Source organism: Simochromis diagramma, unplaced genomic scaffold (assembly GCF_900408965.1).
Source record: "Simochromis diagramma unplaced genomic scaffold, fSimDia1.1 OVJJ01000487.1, whole genome shotgun sequence".
Lineage (NCBI taxonomy): Eukaryota > Metazoa > Chordata > Actinopteri > Cichliformes > Cichlidae > Simochromis > Simochromis diagramma.
Window position 1 is genome coordinate 2,396,316 of NW_024387305.1, and position 18,032 is coordinate 2,414,347.

Consider the following 18,032-nt stretch of genomic DNA (forward strand, 5'->3'; position numbering starts at 1 on the left):
AAGAATTTTTTTTTTTTTGGATGTCACTACCTCTCTAATGTTATTTCAGTACATACCTATGTGAATGTAACTGTTGCTCTGAGAGGCATATGGGAGAGCAGTCATGGTGGCTGACGCTTGCCTTTCAGGTGAAATTTTAACATCGTTGGTCTTTGCCTACATTAAAGCACACGTAAGCTAATAAAGTAATTGACTTTGCTCTCACTTTCATTCAGTCTGCATATAGAGGTGACCCATGTACAGTACAACATTGCTTTATGTGCAAAGTTGAATTTAATTATATCAAAGCCAGTATTCAGTAACAACTAAATATATACAGAATAATGATTATGAGACAATTAACCTAACAGTATCTTTAAAAATTTCTCCCACTGGGGATTTGAAGATTCTTGCATATCAGATAAGCTTATCTAACAACTGACAACTATTAGGTTTTATGACTTACTATGATTTTCATTGGTTGAGGATTATTGACTGTATTGATAGTAAGCCTCGCCATGCCATTAGCTGCGGTAAAGCCTTCGACATCACCTGGGTCAATCATCACTGCAACACCTTGTGCAGGAGAGCCATCAGGATTCAAAACCTCAATCTGCAAAACAAAGCAAAACAACAATGATTTTTATCATTTTTATCATTTTATCTACTCCTTTTGACCATCTTTATACTTCTCCGTCAACGCTGTCAAAGCAAATATTCAAATATTCACATTTTTCACAATGCCTGTCACAATCCTGGTAGTGGCGATTTTACGATTTTCTTTCATGTTTATTTTTTTGTTGTTCTCTTTTCATGGGGAGAAGGGGGGGAGGGGGGGGGGGCTCTGTCATGATCCTGGGTCTTTTGACCTAGCGTTTTGAGTTTTAGTTTATTTTTTATGTTTATGGTTTATGTTTAAGTTCATTAGGTTATCTAAGTTCATTTGTTTATTAGATTCCCCTTGTGTCTTCTACCCCTGTGTTTTAGTCTCCCTTTGCCCTTTGTGTTTCATGCTGCATGTCTTATGTTTTCAAGTTTGTATTGTCATGTCTGCGTCTCATGTTTCCTCTTTTATTTTGAAGGTCCATGTCCTACGTCAGTGTAGTCAGCTTTGCTTCCTTTGTTTCATAAGTGTCAGCTGTTTCCCCATGTGTTTCCACTTCCCCTAATCACCCTTGTGTGTATTTAGTCTGTGTGTTTCTGCTCATTCTTGTCAGGTTGTCTATTGTTCATGTCATGTTTCCATGTATTGTTCCATCCAGGCCACGTTTCATGTTGAGGGTTTTTTTCATGTTTGTTTATAGGTCACCCAGTTTAGGTTAATGTTAGTTTTGCTTCAGTTTTCTTTGCCCTTTGTTTGTACCTTTTTTACCTGCCCCATTAAACGGCTCGCTTTTTGTTAATATTTAAGTTTTTTTCCCTGTTCCTTGGAGTCTGCATTATGGGTCCTTTTCATCAATCCATACCGTCTGCCTCTGCCAGACTGTGACAATGCCATCCAGTGGTCATTTCTAAAGTGACTATTTATGTATCTCAGATCATCTAACCATAGTTTTATTTTTACAAACATGCAAATAAAGGTAATTCACATTACCGCAACATCGAAGGACATTCCTGGTTTGAAATATCTGGACGTTTTCTTGAAGTGGATGGTGTAAGGTGATGTAACAATCTGAATACCTGTCAGCTCTGCCTCTGCCATTTCACTTCCTGTACAAACAATTCCATTAAATATATGAATTAAAAATGATTATTAGCACTTTAAAACACAATAAAAACAGACAAGCAAAGATTTCAGGGAAACGGTAATATAGAAAGTTAAATGTACATGTTTTTGGTGCAGTATTTCAAAAGCAACTTAGATGCATTTTAAGTTGTTGGCTCTCAGTATATTAATAGCACAACATAAATACAATATAAGGACTACATTTAATATTGCGCCATGAATGCTATGATCCCAATTAATCCCAATAAAATGGAAGTGAAATTTCACACACAGGACAAGTCTCCGTCTGTCCTCTGTTGTGTTTTCCACATGGTTGTCTCTCTCCCTGTTCTGTGTTTTTCTATGTGTGTGTGTGTGTGTGTGAGAGAGAGAGAGAGAGAGAGAGTGGAGAACTGAGAACTGATTGTACAGGCATTATTAAATATTTACCAAAACCGTGTTTAAATTTATAAAGATAATAATATCAAGAGTTAATTTGGCTGAACAGGGGACTTTAATAATCTAACAATGTAATTAATTAATATAATTAATAATTAGTAACTTTTTAAAATTTACATGTAGGATTTGTTTTACGATACACAGATCAAAAATGTTAAGGGAACATAAGACAAAGCCAGTTAAACTTCAGGCATATAAGTCTATCAAGTTAGGAAGCATAAATCATTGTATATGAATCTTATCTTTTTTGATCCAAATGAAAGCAACAACAGGAACACTGAAAAGGCAACAAGAAGACACTGCCCAAAAGACAATATCGGACTATAGACATATAGACACAGACACAGTTGGTTGCTTTTTGCTAGTGTGCTTGTCACTACTGATAGCATTAGACTGTTACTGAAATGTATTCAGCTTGCACAGGAAGTTAGGTAAGGTTTGCTGTGTCTCCCAACATAGTCTTAATATTACAGAGGATATATCAAGAAATGAGGTGGAAAAGAAGACACAACGAGAGCTGGACAGGACTAGGAAGGGCATTAACTGAACAGCCGGGCTGATATCTGCTCCTCTGTGCAGAGAGAAACACTGCCAGAGCCCTTCAAAAAGACCTTGAGATGGCTCACATACATTATTCTGAGATAATTGCCAGAGAACACCAGAACTCCAAACACAGTTACATAGTTATATAGTTTACTGTGTAGCTTTTTGCACAGAGAATGACTGCTCATGGGATATTTCCTATTTTTTGGTTATGTGTGAAAATATCAGCAGTTTATGCAATCCTCAGACCAGTTTGTCAATCAAAACATCCATCTCTCTCATTCTGATGCTTGGTTTGAATTTCAGAAGGTCCTCTTGATCATGTCTACAGACCAATATTGAGTAACTGGCATGTTGTTGGCTGATTGGGGATTGACATTAACAAGCAGTCCAACAGTTGTACCCAACAAGGTGGCTGGTGGGTGTATTTCATCTTATTGAGAGTATTTCAGTAACACAGCTATTTACACACCAATTAATGCTTGTGTTAGCTATAGGTGTACTACTATAATTAACATTCACCTTTGATATTTTTAATTACACTCACATGCTCTCTTTTACCATTTCTTACCGCTGTCTGTCAGCACATTGACAGCTGCAAATATGGAGCTCCCCACCAGGCTGGAGATGTTTTCAAAGGTCTGTTTGATGTGCTCTTTCTTCAGCGTGACTGTTCCTACACCATTCTCAATCTACAACACATAACACACATAATGTTAGTGCTTTATTTCATCTGGATGCAAATGTTGCAGCTTAGACCCAAACAGAAAACATTTGTTCCATTCTTTGCATGTGTTTTAATACATGTGCGTAAAAGAAAAATGTGTGCGACAGAAAGACACAATAATAAAGATGAAGTGATGGCACACAACAGTGATGAACAAATGTGTGAGTATGTACCGACACTTTCTGAAGCGAGGCCTGAAAATTTGTCTTTTGGTCCTGATGCAAAACTCCAAATACCCCAAAAGCTGACCCATCCACCTCTTCACCAAACAGATAGCTAAAGCCACAAGAAAGTAATTAATAAGCTAACGATCCCAACAAATGGGTATGATTAAAATAAAAGCATCAAAAAACATAAAAAAACAACAATCTAAAATCTAAAAAACGTTTTACATACGTAGCTTTGATGTTGATGGTGAGCTCATCACTGTCCACATAGAAGAAAGGATTTTCACGCGTCAGCTTGACCTCAAAATTGGGCAGCACTGAAATGACATTTTACTGTATGGTGAAGATAAAGTAAAGAGGGTAAAAGTATTGTTGTACAGGTTATATCTAAAGTGGATTTAACCCCTGGGCCTGAAAAGTGAGTCCAGAAAATGGGGAGAAGCCTTAAACCTGCATTCTTTGTAGCAAGTAAGAAAAAAAATCTGTTTTGTTTGTTTATGTTTCGGTGGGTATGGTATTATTTTCTTGTGCTTCTAATTTTTTTTGTTTGTTAGGTGAGTTAATTCCTTTTTCTGATCCATTCTGTCCTAGTTTCATTTATGTGTTTTGGTCCTTCAGCCTAGTCTCTGTATTTCTGTATTTTTTGTTCCACTGTTTAGTTGTGTCAAGTTGATGTTCTCTAATTTTAGTTAACCTCACTTGTGTTCCCACTGGTTTCCTCTCCCATCCTCATCTCCCATTGTCCTTTGTTGTGTCCTTCCTCATGCCTTCCAGCTCTGTTTCCACATTTTTAGTTTTTTTGCTCCCACCCTGCTACTGTGTAGGACTTTTGCATTCCGTTTAAAGTAAAGCATTAAAGGTAATTTTGAATTTGATTCCTACCTTCTTGGGTCCCAAATCCTGCTTGGCACACAGCTATTTCATGACAACGTGATCTTTACATTGCAAATGATGCTCCATATTAGTGAATAAGCAAGAGTGTGCTACTAATATGGTGACAGCCAAAAATGCTTAGAGACTTCAGAAACAGAGCTTCACAAGGCGGTGGCATGATACCTACATCCATCTTTTAAATGCAGTCTATGATGAAAATGCCCATGAGATAGCTCACCATAGTCCTTGACCTCAAATTCTGCAGAATAGCTCAACTGTGGTTTACTCTGGAAACTCGCCATCACTTTCCACAGTCCAGTGCTTTCAAAAGACAAACACATGTACACAGAGTCAGACTGACATGTGAAGGATGTCTTCCAGGACGATGGCATGTTTCAGTGGCTAATTCTGTTGCTGTTTTGGTTTTCTCAATTCCCTAAAGACTCATCCAATTTAAATGTGCAGAGCTGAATCCCCAATTTAATACACTCATGGTGCTTAAATATCCAGAATGATGTGTGTGTAGTTTGGCATATTTTTGTTTTTAACTGAGACATGGCGATGCTTTTAGATGAGTAACATAAATGCTAACATGCATATGTTGAAATGCTGATGTTTATGAATAATTGTAAGTGTGTTTGCCAGGTTTTGTGTGTTAAGCAGATTCCACATTTACTGTATTTGCTGAAAGTTTCCTTTGTTTATCTTTTAATGTCTACTTTAATGTCTGCTTTAGTGACATCACAACAAGCTTGGATAAAATCCTATGCACACCTTTTTCAGCAAAATAGGGCACATCTTACTGCCAGACACGAACACCTTTTTGTGATGAAAACGCAAGACAAAAATGTTTTAAGGGGCATTAAATGCATGGCATACTGCCAATAAAATTACCCTGTGATGTTTAGTTAATTCTTTATAAAATCATTCACATATAATGTGAAACTACTTTCTAACTGCTCTGTCCACTTCTTTGATGCAGAATACCCCTTTCTCACATCAAGTATCTAGGAAATGTAAATGGATCAGCTGCCTGCAAAACCGCGCACGTTCTCAATAATAAATTCCGTTGTAATAAACACAGAGACGATGGTACAGGTGCTTAACATGTGCAACTTGCAAATATTATCATTCTAATAAGTACTAAATATAAGCATGTTAAAACTCTACTTATCACTATGTCTCAGTTATTCCATATATGTAAAAGTAACATACAAGAAACCCAACCCCCCCCTCCAAAAAAACAAAAACAAAACAACAAATGCATGGAATTAAAAAATATATACCTGACAATTTCATTAAGTTGAAAATGTCCAGAGTGGATTCCTGATTTCACAGAAACTGTATCGAGTGGGAAAATGATGCCTTCAGGGTTCTAAAAAAGAAAACAAAATAAAAACCAAAAGAAAAAAAAAGGTTTTATACTTTGATTTACAAAAAAAAAAAAATCTAGCTCCTTCATCTCTTCTGTCATACTGTTGTTGTATTATTTATTCTATACACTTAATGTTTTCATGGCATATTAAGTTATATTAAGAGTCTATTAAGACTCCATAAGCTCAAGCCATCAATCTCAGTCATACTGCCTTCATACTACCTAGATATGAAAAGCAACAGAACATGTAATATGACAATGAATTCTTCAACCAAATGACCTCAAAATTCAATCAAATAACACATTTTAATACCCATCCCAAATTAATCCATATAGTCAAATTCTAGTCTGTCTGCCAGTTAGTTTATTGCTTGGTGCAGACTGATGGTAGTGGTTTATCCTCTATAAAACAATGACAACTTGCCTTCATCTAAAAAGAAAGTTCTACAATATCACATTCATTATTAAATAAAAGAATAAAACAAAAGCAATACCACAAACTGGATGGCAACAGAGGTATCACTTATGGTGGAATTGTCCCGCTCCACTGGTTCCATGTTAGGGGTCAGTGCAAATAACCTGTAATGAACTGAGAGAAAGGTTATTCATGTTATTCTACATTTAGCTCTGTGACTGTTTGGCTTTTTCAGCTGCTTGTAACAGTAGTGTATGTAACGTGTTACAAAGTAACAAAGAATTGTATGTTTACGTCCTCATCAGGATAGAGCTTTGTGTCAGTGTGTGCCTATGTGACAATGCATCTATAACCATGTTATGTAGTATTGTAAAGTGAAATAAAAATTAAAGGTGGGCAGATCATTTTAAATATCAATTGAATATCACTGGTATTGGCATTGGATTGATACTAGCATGATAGGGTCAACACTTTGTTTCTATCTTCTAAGTTCTATATGTAGCTCACTGAATCTTGTTAGATTAAATATTTTTGAAAATGAAAAAATATGCCTCAAATATGTGTGTTCTGACTCTTCAATTTCTTTTATTTATAGCCTATAGCACATTTCAGCACCTGAAGTTGACCTAAAAAGTCCTTTAGAGACAAGCGCAGTTACAATAGAGGTCTCCAAAAAAACATGACAAGTTGAAGTGTGTGTGTGTGTGTGTGTGTGTGTGTGTGTGTGTGTGTGTGTGTGTGTGTGTGTGTGTGTGTGTGTGTGTATGTTAAAAATCACAGTGATTTAGTGGTCATTAAAATGTGTTAAGAATTTGTAAACTGACAATGATTCATCTCATACAAAATGACACACTGCCCTTCCCTACATAAATTGCCTTTATATTAAAAGTATTGGTTATCAGTATTGGCAATACAGGCCCTGTATTTATTTTATCAGACTCTGCAGTATTACACAGCACTAGTAACAAGTAGAGCAAGTAATTTAATATTGCAATAAAGTAAAAAAAAAAAATGCTTTTAGAAATCCCCAACACTACAAAGGGGGTTGATTGTACACATTGTAGTTTGCTGTGGGAGCCAAAGGGAGGCGCCAGATTTTCAGGTTTAGTTGTAACTCTGTAAACTCTGTAACCCTTTATGTTGTAAAACATAAAGGTGAGCTCTTTCATTCTGCATTTAAACAGAGTAATGCTGTGCTTCCAAGGGTATCAGTAACCCTGCATTTAACTTCACTTCCAGCGGAACATCTTTTTTTCACCACTAGAACTATAAGTCAAAGCAACAGCGCATCATTTGCAGGAACAACAGCTATATCAACATAACATATACATATATTTTAAAACACAATTTCCTTAAACTCAAAATGAAACACAAAGCTTCAGAGACATGATATGAGATTTTTTTCCTACACTAGAATGATTGTATGATGCTCTTTGGTCTGATTTTAAACTTTGCTGTAGGTTTTGTGTTAATACTTAAGAATGAAAGAAAGACTTTGTTTATGTCCTCATTAGGATAGAGATTTGTGTTGTTGTGTGCCTCATATGTGACAACGCATGTTATGTAGCATTGTAATATGCCACATTTCCCAACATGCCACAGTGTTTTTCAGCACAGTTACATTAAAACCATCGGTATCTGTAGACTTCCGCTATTTTCAACAGACCTTCATTTATCTATTGAGCTCTACTTAGACCTCTTTATATACTTTTCTTGTTTCTGTATCCAGGATACAAGCATGCAGAGCAGGATTTAAGATTTTCCTTTTTCAAGGTATAAAGGAGAAGCTGAACAATGACCTCTTTCTTTTATCATAAATTACTGTTTGAACAAAACAATAACAAGACAATCCAACATAAAGAGCTAAGACTAAACAACTTTCTTTCTATTATGAAATTCCTCTTTAAATTCAGAATGTCTAAAAATACAGAAGCATTTTATCATTGTGTATTGAACTTACCTTTGCTGTTGGGTGTGTAGAGAGTCTTGTCCGTCTGGATGAAGATGTATCCAGAGTGGAAGGACACTAGGACAATTTTCTCCAGTTTCACATCAGGGAACTGAGCTTGCAGGTAAACATACTGCTTCCTTTGTGGATCCCTACTGAAGCCTTGAGTGGGGATCTTGGACCAGTGTGAAGAAACAGTACAATGCAGGGTACATGAGATAATTACGTTAAGGTGGTAGTGCAGTGCCACTTCAGAAACTATTCGGACACTTCTACTTTTTGCACACTTTACAGTTTTGCAAATGTAATTTTTCAATGAAAAATTAAAAGTTTCCCAACAATGTATAAACTTATAATAAAAATATTAAAAAGTGTTTTTCTATTTATTCTCTTTCCTAATTTGTAACAATCTGATATGTCATTTTTGAAAGTATTCAGGCTCTTAAGTCTTTAAGTCTTTTGAAGCCTGGATAAGAAGATTTGTCTGTAAAGTGCTATCTTCAGGCTCCTTCACAGATTGTATGTGCTTTAAATGGAGGCTTTAGCTGGACCACTCATTAACAGTCAGTATTTTTTTGGCTGTATGGTTATCATCAGACCAATTTCAGTTGGCATGCACTTTGAATAAGGTTTTCTTCAAGTATCTGCATTTGGCAGTGTTTATCCTTCCCTTACTATTTCAGATCTCCACCAAAACAAATTGCAAATACCATCATGCTTCACTGTCTGGACTGTATTGGCCACATGATAATCATTGCCTGGTGTAAATGGATCATAGCTCTTGCTGTTTTGCTCAAATAGTTCTGTTTTTGAGTCATTACATCTTTGTTCGTGTGTGCTGTGACCTGAAAATGTATCTGGAAAACTTGGATTTTCTTCTCTAAAAGTTGCTTCCTGAAAACTGAAAGGGTTTTCCATTGGGCACATTCTCCCATTTTTGCAGAGGAATTTCTAAACCTCTTTGTGTGATCACTGGGTCCATGTTTACCTCCCTGACCAACTTTCCTTTCTAATCTGTCTGGCTAAAACACTATAAAAAGTATGTGTAGTTTTATACATGTTACTTTCAATTATAGAGCCAACTGCTCCTGGACAATGGAAGATTTGCTAATGGTTATATAAACTTGCTTTAATCTTTTCTTCACCACTGGCTTTGTTTTTTTAATACAATTTTTAACATTTCTAAAAACAATTTTTTTGTTTTATCGATGATTATTGAATGTAGACTAATATGAAAAAGTCAGTTTGATTAATTCATAACAAATCTTATAACACAAGAAACATTTAAAAAACGTAAGGTGTCTAACTTAATGGTGTACATATGCTAACCTTTAACTTAAACTCTTGTTCTGTATCACTTTGCTTATTATTATGCAAAAACTGAGGGCTGACAAATCCAAACAAGACTTACCTACCAATGAAACCAGTTAACAGTAACATAGATTTTCATATTTCTGCATTACCTTAATTTGTCCAAAGGCCTGAAATTTATTTGCACTGTTGAGGTTCACAGATGTTGATATCAGCGTTTTGGATTTGGTTGGATAGCTCATTACACTAATTCCAACCATTAAATCGCTTTCATCAGTGCAGTCTTGACACTCCACAAAGATGTTTTGTGCTGTTCCTACCCCCAACAAGTTGGGGGCAGACATCACCTTCCTATGGAGCAGTGGTGAGACAGAGAGGAAAAAATTAAACATTGCTTCTAAGAACAGGCAAACACACTGTTGTTTACCACTGACAAATACAAAGATTTACTTTTATTTGTTTTTTCCCAAAAGCTGACGGGAAGTTCTGGTTTAAACAATATGTTTGACCCTCTTCTGCTTCGAACTGGACTTTACACATAATAAGTGATCCATTGATTATCTTGCCCAAGGTACTAAGTACTAAGTCAATATAATATTTCATCACTGTTGTTATTGTTTATTATGGTTGGGATGGGAAAAATAAAAAACATCTAAAAAGTAATAAAAAGTCTAGTTACTTGCAACAGAATGTTAATTTATACAACAGAAACTGCTAAAAGACTAATCATTATGGAAGTAACAGATGAAATGCAATTATTGAAAATCTTTGCTCGTATAGGTTCAATTGGAAAACCAGTAAATCAGTAAGAGTAGGGACAGAGTTCCCAGACAAAGACAGCTTTTATTTGAGCTTTAAAAATAGACTGGAACTGAAGCAGCATATTAAAATGAATTAAATAATACATTATTTCATCACTACCAAATTTAAATTTAATTTTCTCATCAAAGATATAGTGTATGATATAACACTCTGACATGTCTGAGGGGTGCAGAGCCTACATTTGATATTGTGCTGTACATATAAACATTACAGAAAATATTTAATAGCACCAGTAATATAAAAAAACAACAACAATAAATTCATGCTGTTATTTTACAGACAAACATGTTCAAATCACAAACTCTTGTAAACTTAGAGTTTGGATCTTGAGCTCTACTTACATGGGTGATCCATCAGTCAGAAAAATTAAGGACAAAAATGCCAGTGAGGCTAATAGCCAAAGCCAAGTCCTGTATGTCCCCTTGCCTGATCTCATATCTGCGCTTACCATACAACTCTGGAGCATTTTTATCCACGTAATGCCCTCCTTCTGCACACAGCAAAATCTCCAGTGTTAATTCAACTCCTATAGTGTTAAAGTTAACACTTTTCCAGTGTTTATATAATTCTCACTGGTTTAGAGTTAAAGTAACACTTTGCAAAGTGTTATTATTTTAACTCCATTGTAGTGTTAAAAATATAACACCCATAGTGTTAAAATTTCACTCTGTATGGTGTGAAGTGTCTTCACTCAGAGTGTAACTACCTAACATTTATAGTGTTGTTTTAGGACACTGATAAGTGTTCACTTTTACACTGGCTTGGGTTAACTCTTTTCACTGAGGGTGTTACTACACAACAACTATGGTGTTATTTATGACACTTTTAAGTGTTTATTTTCACACTGGATTGTGTTGACTGTTTTCACTTAGTGTTATTCTGTAACTTTTACAGTGTTATTTTGGCACTTTAAAGTGACATATATGAGCTTTTAAATACTAGTCTGTATTAATTGTCTGAATACAAAAATGCATTAAAGTGCAATTACTGTATGACTACTGTGTTACATTCAGTGAAAATCCTTGTTAAGTCCCTTTACAGGATAAAAGGAGAAAACATAAAATTGGTCACATAAGCATTTTAATAAATATTAAATTCCAAGCACCATACAGCATACGTTCACAACAAAAATAATGGCACAATGTACAGACCATCATCATCACCATAAGCACTTTGCAAATCAAAGGGCTTGTATATTTCAATACAGTCTGCTTTAACAACATCTTTTTCATCCGTTTCAAACACTTTATAAGCATGGCAATGTTCACTGAAATTTTCAACCACAAGCTTCTGAACTATGAAGTAGGTGTGACTATTGACCAAAACTATTGTTTTTATTCTGCAAAACACCGGCATCTCATGTTCAGAACCACAACAAATGACCAATCCTGTTCTGTACTCAGTCCCATTAATGTTAACCCAATTAGCAGAGAAAGCCTCTTCTGCAACAGCAGGCAAGCCTAGGGAGATCATTTCACTATTTTCCTCACTATCAACATCAAATGATTTCAAGGGCCCATACTCAACATGGCTTAAAGGACATGTCTCCCACTTGTATGCTATGGATGTTTGATGTTTTTTGGCAAGTGACACTGTGATGTTCTTAAAGTTCTTAAGGGTGTCTTTGAACACCCTATGTTTAGCCTCACCTCTCATGCTCCATACATGCAATAATGGCCCAATTTTTCTGATGCAAGTTGGGTAGTGCAACATAAAGTGGTGTTTGGGAATCATGTTCCTACCTGGATACAACAATTTGAACAAGTCATGATGTTCCATTGTTAAATGTTTTAGAAGCACAGTCATGCCATGTGTAACAGATGGAGAGAATATGATGTTAATTATTTGCAACAATAGCAATAGCATAGTCCAGTTCTGATTTCCTTCTGGCACAATATCACCAAAAATTAAAGGAATGTTTCTTATCAGACAAAGAGTCTGAATGGAGTTAAGACCTATACTATTACCACTACTGTCTAAGTTCACCCTTGTTGGACGATTTTTGCTCTCCAAGTAGCCATAGTCAAAAGCATAGATCCGTGACAAAAGAGCAGGTTTCGGCAGAAAATTGTCTGACAGATATTCCAACAGTAACTTTATCTCATATTGTGCTACCCCTTCGAGAATATCATGCATAATGTCCAAGGAAAAGTTCTGGCAAACATGAAAGAATTGAAGAGTGTTCAGTGTAGAATTCTTTCTTAAGCCAAACACATGTAGCTTTTGAGGATCAGATTGCAACTCACTGCAGTGCATTTCAAAAAGTTCTTTCCCTCGTAAGATGATCTTTGGATCATCCTCAGTATACACACTCTGTGCATCCTGTTTTGCAATTAAACACAAACGACAAAAGTAACGTCCACTGAAAGACTCAACAAAACCCAAAATTGAGTGCATCCCCAAGTTGTCCCCAGTTATCTGACATATAGTGCCATGGACCTTTTCAGATGAGAAGGGTAAATCAATGCCATGGCTCTCCAAAAACTTTATGTCATCAATCAGAGGCTGTAAAATAGGATCAAAGCCGTATTTTTTCACATCTTCTGCATGAAACAATGCAACCAAATGAATGTTCATCAATGCAGAATTTAACTTTGGAGGCAGATTTCTGAGGACAAAATAGATTGCACCAACTTTGTGAACACCACGTTTGGAACCAAGTGGATTAGCAGTCTCAAAGTCATCATAATAAAGCTGAATTTGCAAAGAAGTCTGTGGTTTTGAAAACAATGGATGAGACTTATAGTAACTCCCATCACAAAAGTCTTCATATCTGTCTTCTTTTGATACACATGGTTTAGCAAGCAGCTCGCAAATATAAGAATTGCGACATATAAATTTGATTGTTTCCAAAATTGGAATGTACACAAAAGTGTCTTTTACTGGTACCTGGTCATAAGTGCCTGATTTTTTATTTAACCTTGTATCATAGCGTATTCCTAAAGTCTTTTCCACTGGATCCACAATTCCCCATTTTTCACGGAAATATGACTTTCTTTTAGCTTCAGTGTCGAACTTCTCAACTGGATTGTCAAAAGTCTCAAGACATTTTTCCACTGGAGATCTAACAGGATTTTCTGTTGGCACAACGTTCAGTACTTTATGTTTAAACTCACAGTGCAGTCCATCAGCAAAATCTTCCAAATCACAAACAAGTGATGACACAAAACTATTTGCCAAACCACTACCATTGAGTTTACCAATAATTTTAGTGCAAATTGCTTCAGAATTTTTTTTAATTCTTTGACCTGACCCATTGTTTTCAGAACACCCAACCTCTAGGCTCTGAGTAACACTTGTTCCTGCAACTGCTATGTCTGTATCTTGTAATCTGTCAAAATCAGCTTGAAATGACTCTGAGGGTTCTGCATCACCACTTTGACAACAATCTTCATCATGAACACTATTTAAATGTTTTTTTAAACCAGAATATGTAGTGAACTGACGGCTGCAACCATCTTGTGAACAAGCCAACTTAAATTTGGTGCTTGGATAAAAACTGTGACCTAGTCGCAAATGACTTATCAAAGCCTGACTGGTGCTATGCAGAGTTTGACAGATAAAACATTTAAACATGGTTCTCATTCAACATTTTGGCACGCAACTCACGAACACGTGGTGACTCATCTGTTGAGGTGGCATCAATGTTGAATATGGTGGTCTGCACAAAACTGTAGAGATGAACCAGTGACTCGTCGTAAGATAAGTTGAACACGTAGTGGGATTTGAAAAGTTCATCAAAAGCACTGAGTGAGCTGGTGGCTTGGCAGGGGATGAGCTGTTTGTCCACTGCGATGTAGAAGGTGTCAATGCTGTTCTGGGTTCGACCAACAGCGAGGATGTATGGTTGTTTACCATCTCTTGCTTGCAAGTGTTCATCAATGCTGCAGCATGACTAAAAACAAATGAGATATTGACATATAGGCCTAGCTTATACTTGCTGAGTATGAACCATTCATTCAGTTTGACATTATGTGCCTTGCTAACTTATTACAAAATACTAAGACACATACTTCATGGAGAAGAAAACTAAAAAGTGCAAAAACTGAAAAAGTGTTTTGTAGGATTTTAAAAAGTGAGACAACATATTTACCTTGTGAAAGTGCACCATTTTGTGTGCTGCATCAGTTGGACTTATTTTGGTTCTCCTCTTTCGTCCAGCTGTGGGTGGCAAAAGTTGAAGGAGTAGCAGCAGAGAGGCCATGTCACTGTCCCAGTCTGTGTATGGTTGAATTTATAAAACAATTTCAAAATGACAGGTAAAAATAAATATTATTAAAATCAAACAAGCATGGTGCGACGCCTACCATTTGCATCACTCTCTGTTGGTTTCTCAGCAGCTTTTATCAAACGACACAGGTCAGTTGACTGAGTCAGCTGTTTGGCTTCTTTAATAACCTTTGGCTTGAATGACATGTCCCACTTCTCAAGCAACTTGGTGGCTGTTTCAGCACCAAACAGCAGCAGGAAGTCTTGATTGACCTGTTCATCATACACACAGGACATAAAGACAGTGCTCAACATTGTTTACATTGCAATGTGATTTTGACCAATATGGGATATAGCCTGACTGGGATGACCAATGATCACATCTTTTACTGTTGCCATCCACATCAGCAAAACAAAAAAAAAAAAAAGGATTAACAGTTGAAAATATCAAGTGATTTGACTTACTAGTCCTTTGACATCCAAAAAGCGTGGAAATGTTTTGAAGACATCTGCAGTTCTTTGTGGATCATGCACCAGATCCTGGCGATGTTGGAACGTCATTTTCATCTTCTGAAATACACTTGCTTCATCAGGAGAGTGAACAAGAAATGAGATGGCCTCCTTGCAGGCATCTCCATCAAGTTGCTGAGGCAATGTGGTTGCTAATCTTCTGCGCTTAGGCCCTTGTTCTTGATGCACTGGGACTTCCTTCACTGGCCGTTTGGTTGTAGACCTGGACATGGTTTTGAGGCGCCACGCTACATATCCAGTGCCTTTCACTCCGTCGTAGAAATGCTCCTGTCACATTTAAACATAGATGAAAAATAAACATCAAATGCGATCTTACAGACTTTGCAGATTCAGCAAAAAGAAACCCAAGGACTATTATCATGTAACAGGTGCAATACATGTTAAACAACATCCACAATTTCAATACAGTTTTATGACAATAGTTATTACGAAAGAGGAATTAAGATTTTTCTTTTAAATCATTTAGCTGATGTAATTATTCCATGATGAAAACTAAATAATGTGCTGTTTTACAATCACTGCATGACTTACATAGCCGTTTGGAGAAAATGGATCCTTCAATGAGGGAAAGAGTGTAATTATTCCAAGGGCATATTTCTCCTTTTGCTTACGGGAGGGAATTCTGCTATAGAGGAAATACAATTGACAATGTTAAATCAGAAGTATGTGTCTTTACTGCAGTATACATTACAAGAATATTCCATATGGCCCATCTTTACTTTTTTATTAGGTACTATTACTCTTACCCATGTCTCTCAGTCATATCACTTGCCAATATGTTAACAAGCTGCCGCCGGGTGCGGTGGCTCAGTGAATTTTCGGCATTGTATTCTTCAAGAATTTCCTCTCCACCAGGTTTCCTAGTCAAGGCATTTTTAACCATCTGCTCATATAAAAGGGAAAATAATAACAATAAAAACTTGTTTGTCAGTAAAGGTGAAAGTTTAGAGGAATGTCAACAAACCTGTGAAAGACATATCTAGCAAGAAGCACTAACTTCTACTAACATTTTTTCATACAGGGCAAGTTGGGAACCACCATGTTTTGAATTTCAATTTGTATAACAATCTACAGTATAAATGGTGTCAACTCAAAAATACAAAAGACATTTTCTGTTCTCAATTACCTCTTTTGCAGCCTCTGACACAGAAACATTTGGTGCAGAACTGTCTTTGCTGGATCTACTGCGGCCTGCAGGAATGCCCTTTTCCCTGAGGTCACTGTCACTTGATGAAAGTGATATAGTGTCCGTGAGGGAAGATAATGTATCCGAGGAGGATGGTGTGGAATGAGCTAAAGGACAAAAATCTTTGGGAGAGATGATTTGGTTAACTTTCTTTAGGCTACTCCACAATGCCATTAATAACACAATTTCAATGTTCATGTTCAGACAACATTCTATACAAATATGACCCAGCCCTGTCCACTGTCATGTATATTGCATGAAGACAGGTCAATGTCATCTGCATCAAGAGCAAAAGAACTTGGCTCTACATTGAGTGGGCTATACTCTGAAAATTTAAGTTATGATAACATTTACCTTCATCTGAAATCTTTTCACGTATTGTCAGGCATAGGTCTGGTTGGGCCTCCAGTAACTCCAGAAAAATGTCTTCTTCGACAGCTGTGTCAGTTTCATCGAAAATATCAAGGTCAGCAGCATCCGGAAGTCCAAACTTGGTTTTGGCTTTACAAAAAGATAAGCATAATGTCACCTAAAACGCCTGAAAAACTTTTTTAAAAACTAATTTTGACTTTTTTATTTAGCTAATATTTATTAACAGCTGTTTTACCTGTCTTTAAAATGGTTAAATTAGACAAGTCTGCAGCAACAATATAGGCCTAGGCCTACTGCTCTGTACTGTTTTTAATGTCACACATTAAAATAAAATGTGTTAACATTTAATTCGTTTTTTAAATAGATGAGATGCAAACATGATTAACTGATACATGTGCAACAAATTTTGTTCTGCCAGGTTATCTTACCTTCACTGATGAATTCTAGATAAGTGAATCCTGCGTGCAATTTAATGTACTTCTTTACATTGAGGTATTTCACTTTCAGCAACATGTCTTACAACAGCACCTGGTGGAGAGAAGGGGGCACAGAATATTTTTTACCATATATTTAAACCATAGCTTAAGTGGCAACAAATCCGGACAACTTTAAGAAAATATTAGGCTATACATTGTGTGATGATCTGTGAAGGGGTGACAGACCACTTCAACCTCAGGAACATAATTTGGCTTCCCCCTGCGCACTAAAATAGCTGAACTTGGGTACACAGAAATAGCATCCAATGAATTATCCACCCATCCACATGTTTATAAGACGACAACGGCGATCTTCTCGTCTGCACGCAGGCTAGATACTTAGTTCTGCTATGTTGCGAGTAAATCGCTGTAGCCTACTTGGGGAAAAGCATCTCTGTTTAAACCATGTCAGGATGATAATCCACATAAAATTTCCTGTTGAACGCACACCTGCCTTCATCACGCTTTCACTTATGACAACAAATATCCCTTATACTGTAAATTAATGAGTGCAAGTCTTACATTTATATCGGGAGTTTCTGACACATGCACAGCCGTCTGGCTAGTTGCTACTTTGTGGTGGTTGTTTTGTGACACGACATGCTAGGATTATCAGTGGAGGCGACGTCAACGACCCTCAGTCGTTATACCGCTTGGTCTTAAACACTGGATGGTAGCCTATTTCACTAAAACTGTAGAAAAGGGGAAAATGTTCCCTTAGATTAGGCCTACTACAACATAGGGCTGCTCGATTATGGCAAAAATGATAATCACGATTATTTTCACTGAAATTGAGATCTCGATTATTTGACGATATTTATTTAACAATAACAATGTATTGAATAATGACTTTAAAGATTGTCAAAAAATAATATAAAATAGTGTGCAAATACTGATAACAGTGCAAATGTTTGCAATATAAAAATAAATGAAA

General features: G+C 36.4%; 2 protein-coding genes across 4 annotated transcripts in view; both read right to left on the minus strand.

The window, feature by feature from the left end:
• LOC120717053 (complement C3-like) overlaps positions 1 to 18,032 on the minus strand; it is a 32,758-nt gene that overhangs the window by 13,312 nt on the left and 1,414 nt on the right. The window contains exons 2-13 of one of the 2 annotated variants that reach the window (XM_040004864.1): positions 10,666 to 10,815; positions 9,655 to 9,853; positions 8,204 to 8,366; positions 6,323 to 6,417; positions 5,740 to 5,828; positions 4,692 to 4,774; positions 3,810 to 3,897; positions 3,587 to 3,689; positions 3,258 to 3,378; positions 1,574 to 1,689; positions 446 to 592; positions 57 to 156 (exon numbers count right to left, since the gene is read on the minus strand). In XM_040004864.1, coding sequence (XP_039860798.1) covers positions 57 to 156; positions 446 to 592; positions 1,574 to 1,689; positions 3,258 to 3,378; positions 3,587 to 3,689; positions 3,810 to 3,897; positions 4,692 to 4,774; positions 5,740 to 5,828; positions 6,323 to 6,417; positions 8,204 to 8,366; positions 9,655 to 9,853; positions 10,666 to 10,790 — 1,429 coding nt within the window. In that variant the 5' untranslated portion in view covers positions 10,791 to 10,815. Of the gene's footprint in view, positions 1 to 56; positions 157 to 445; positions 593 to 1,573; positions 1,690 to 3,257; positions 3,379 to 3,586; positions 3,690 to 3,809; positions 3,898 to 4,691; positions 4,775 to 5,739; positions 5,829 to 6,322; positions 6,418 to 8,203; positions 8,367 to 9,654; positions 9,854 to 10,665; positions 10,821 to 18,032 lie in introns of both variants that reach the window. The other variant, XM_040004863.1, reaches the window with a different exon arrangement.
• LOC120717056 lies at positions 13,748 to 17,889 on the minus strand. Of its 2 annotated transcripts, none has more exons than XM_040004869.1 (9): positions 17,051 to 17,889; positions 16,605 to 16,751; positions 16,191 to 16,372; positions 15,811 to 15,947; positions 15,596 to 15,686; positions 14,999 to 15,331; positions 14,632 to 14,806; positions 14,418 to 14,542; positions 13,748 to 14,219 (listed from the first exon to the last, which is right to left on the minus strand). In XM_040004869.1, the coding sequence occupies exons 1-9, from the start codon at positions 17,133 to 17,135 to the stop codon at positions 13,893 to 13,895; spliced, it is 1,602 nt and encodes a 533-aa protein (XP_039860803.1). In that variant the 5' UTR covers positions 17,136 to 17,889; the 3' UTR covers positions 13,748 to 13,892. The 2 variants fall into 2 exon arrangements, with proteins under 2 accessions (XP_039860803.1, XP_039860802.1); XM_040004868.1 differs by having other exon boundaries at positions 15,596 to 15,689; positions 17,051 to 17,888.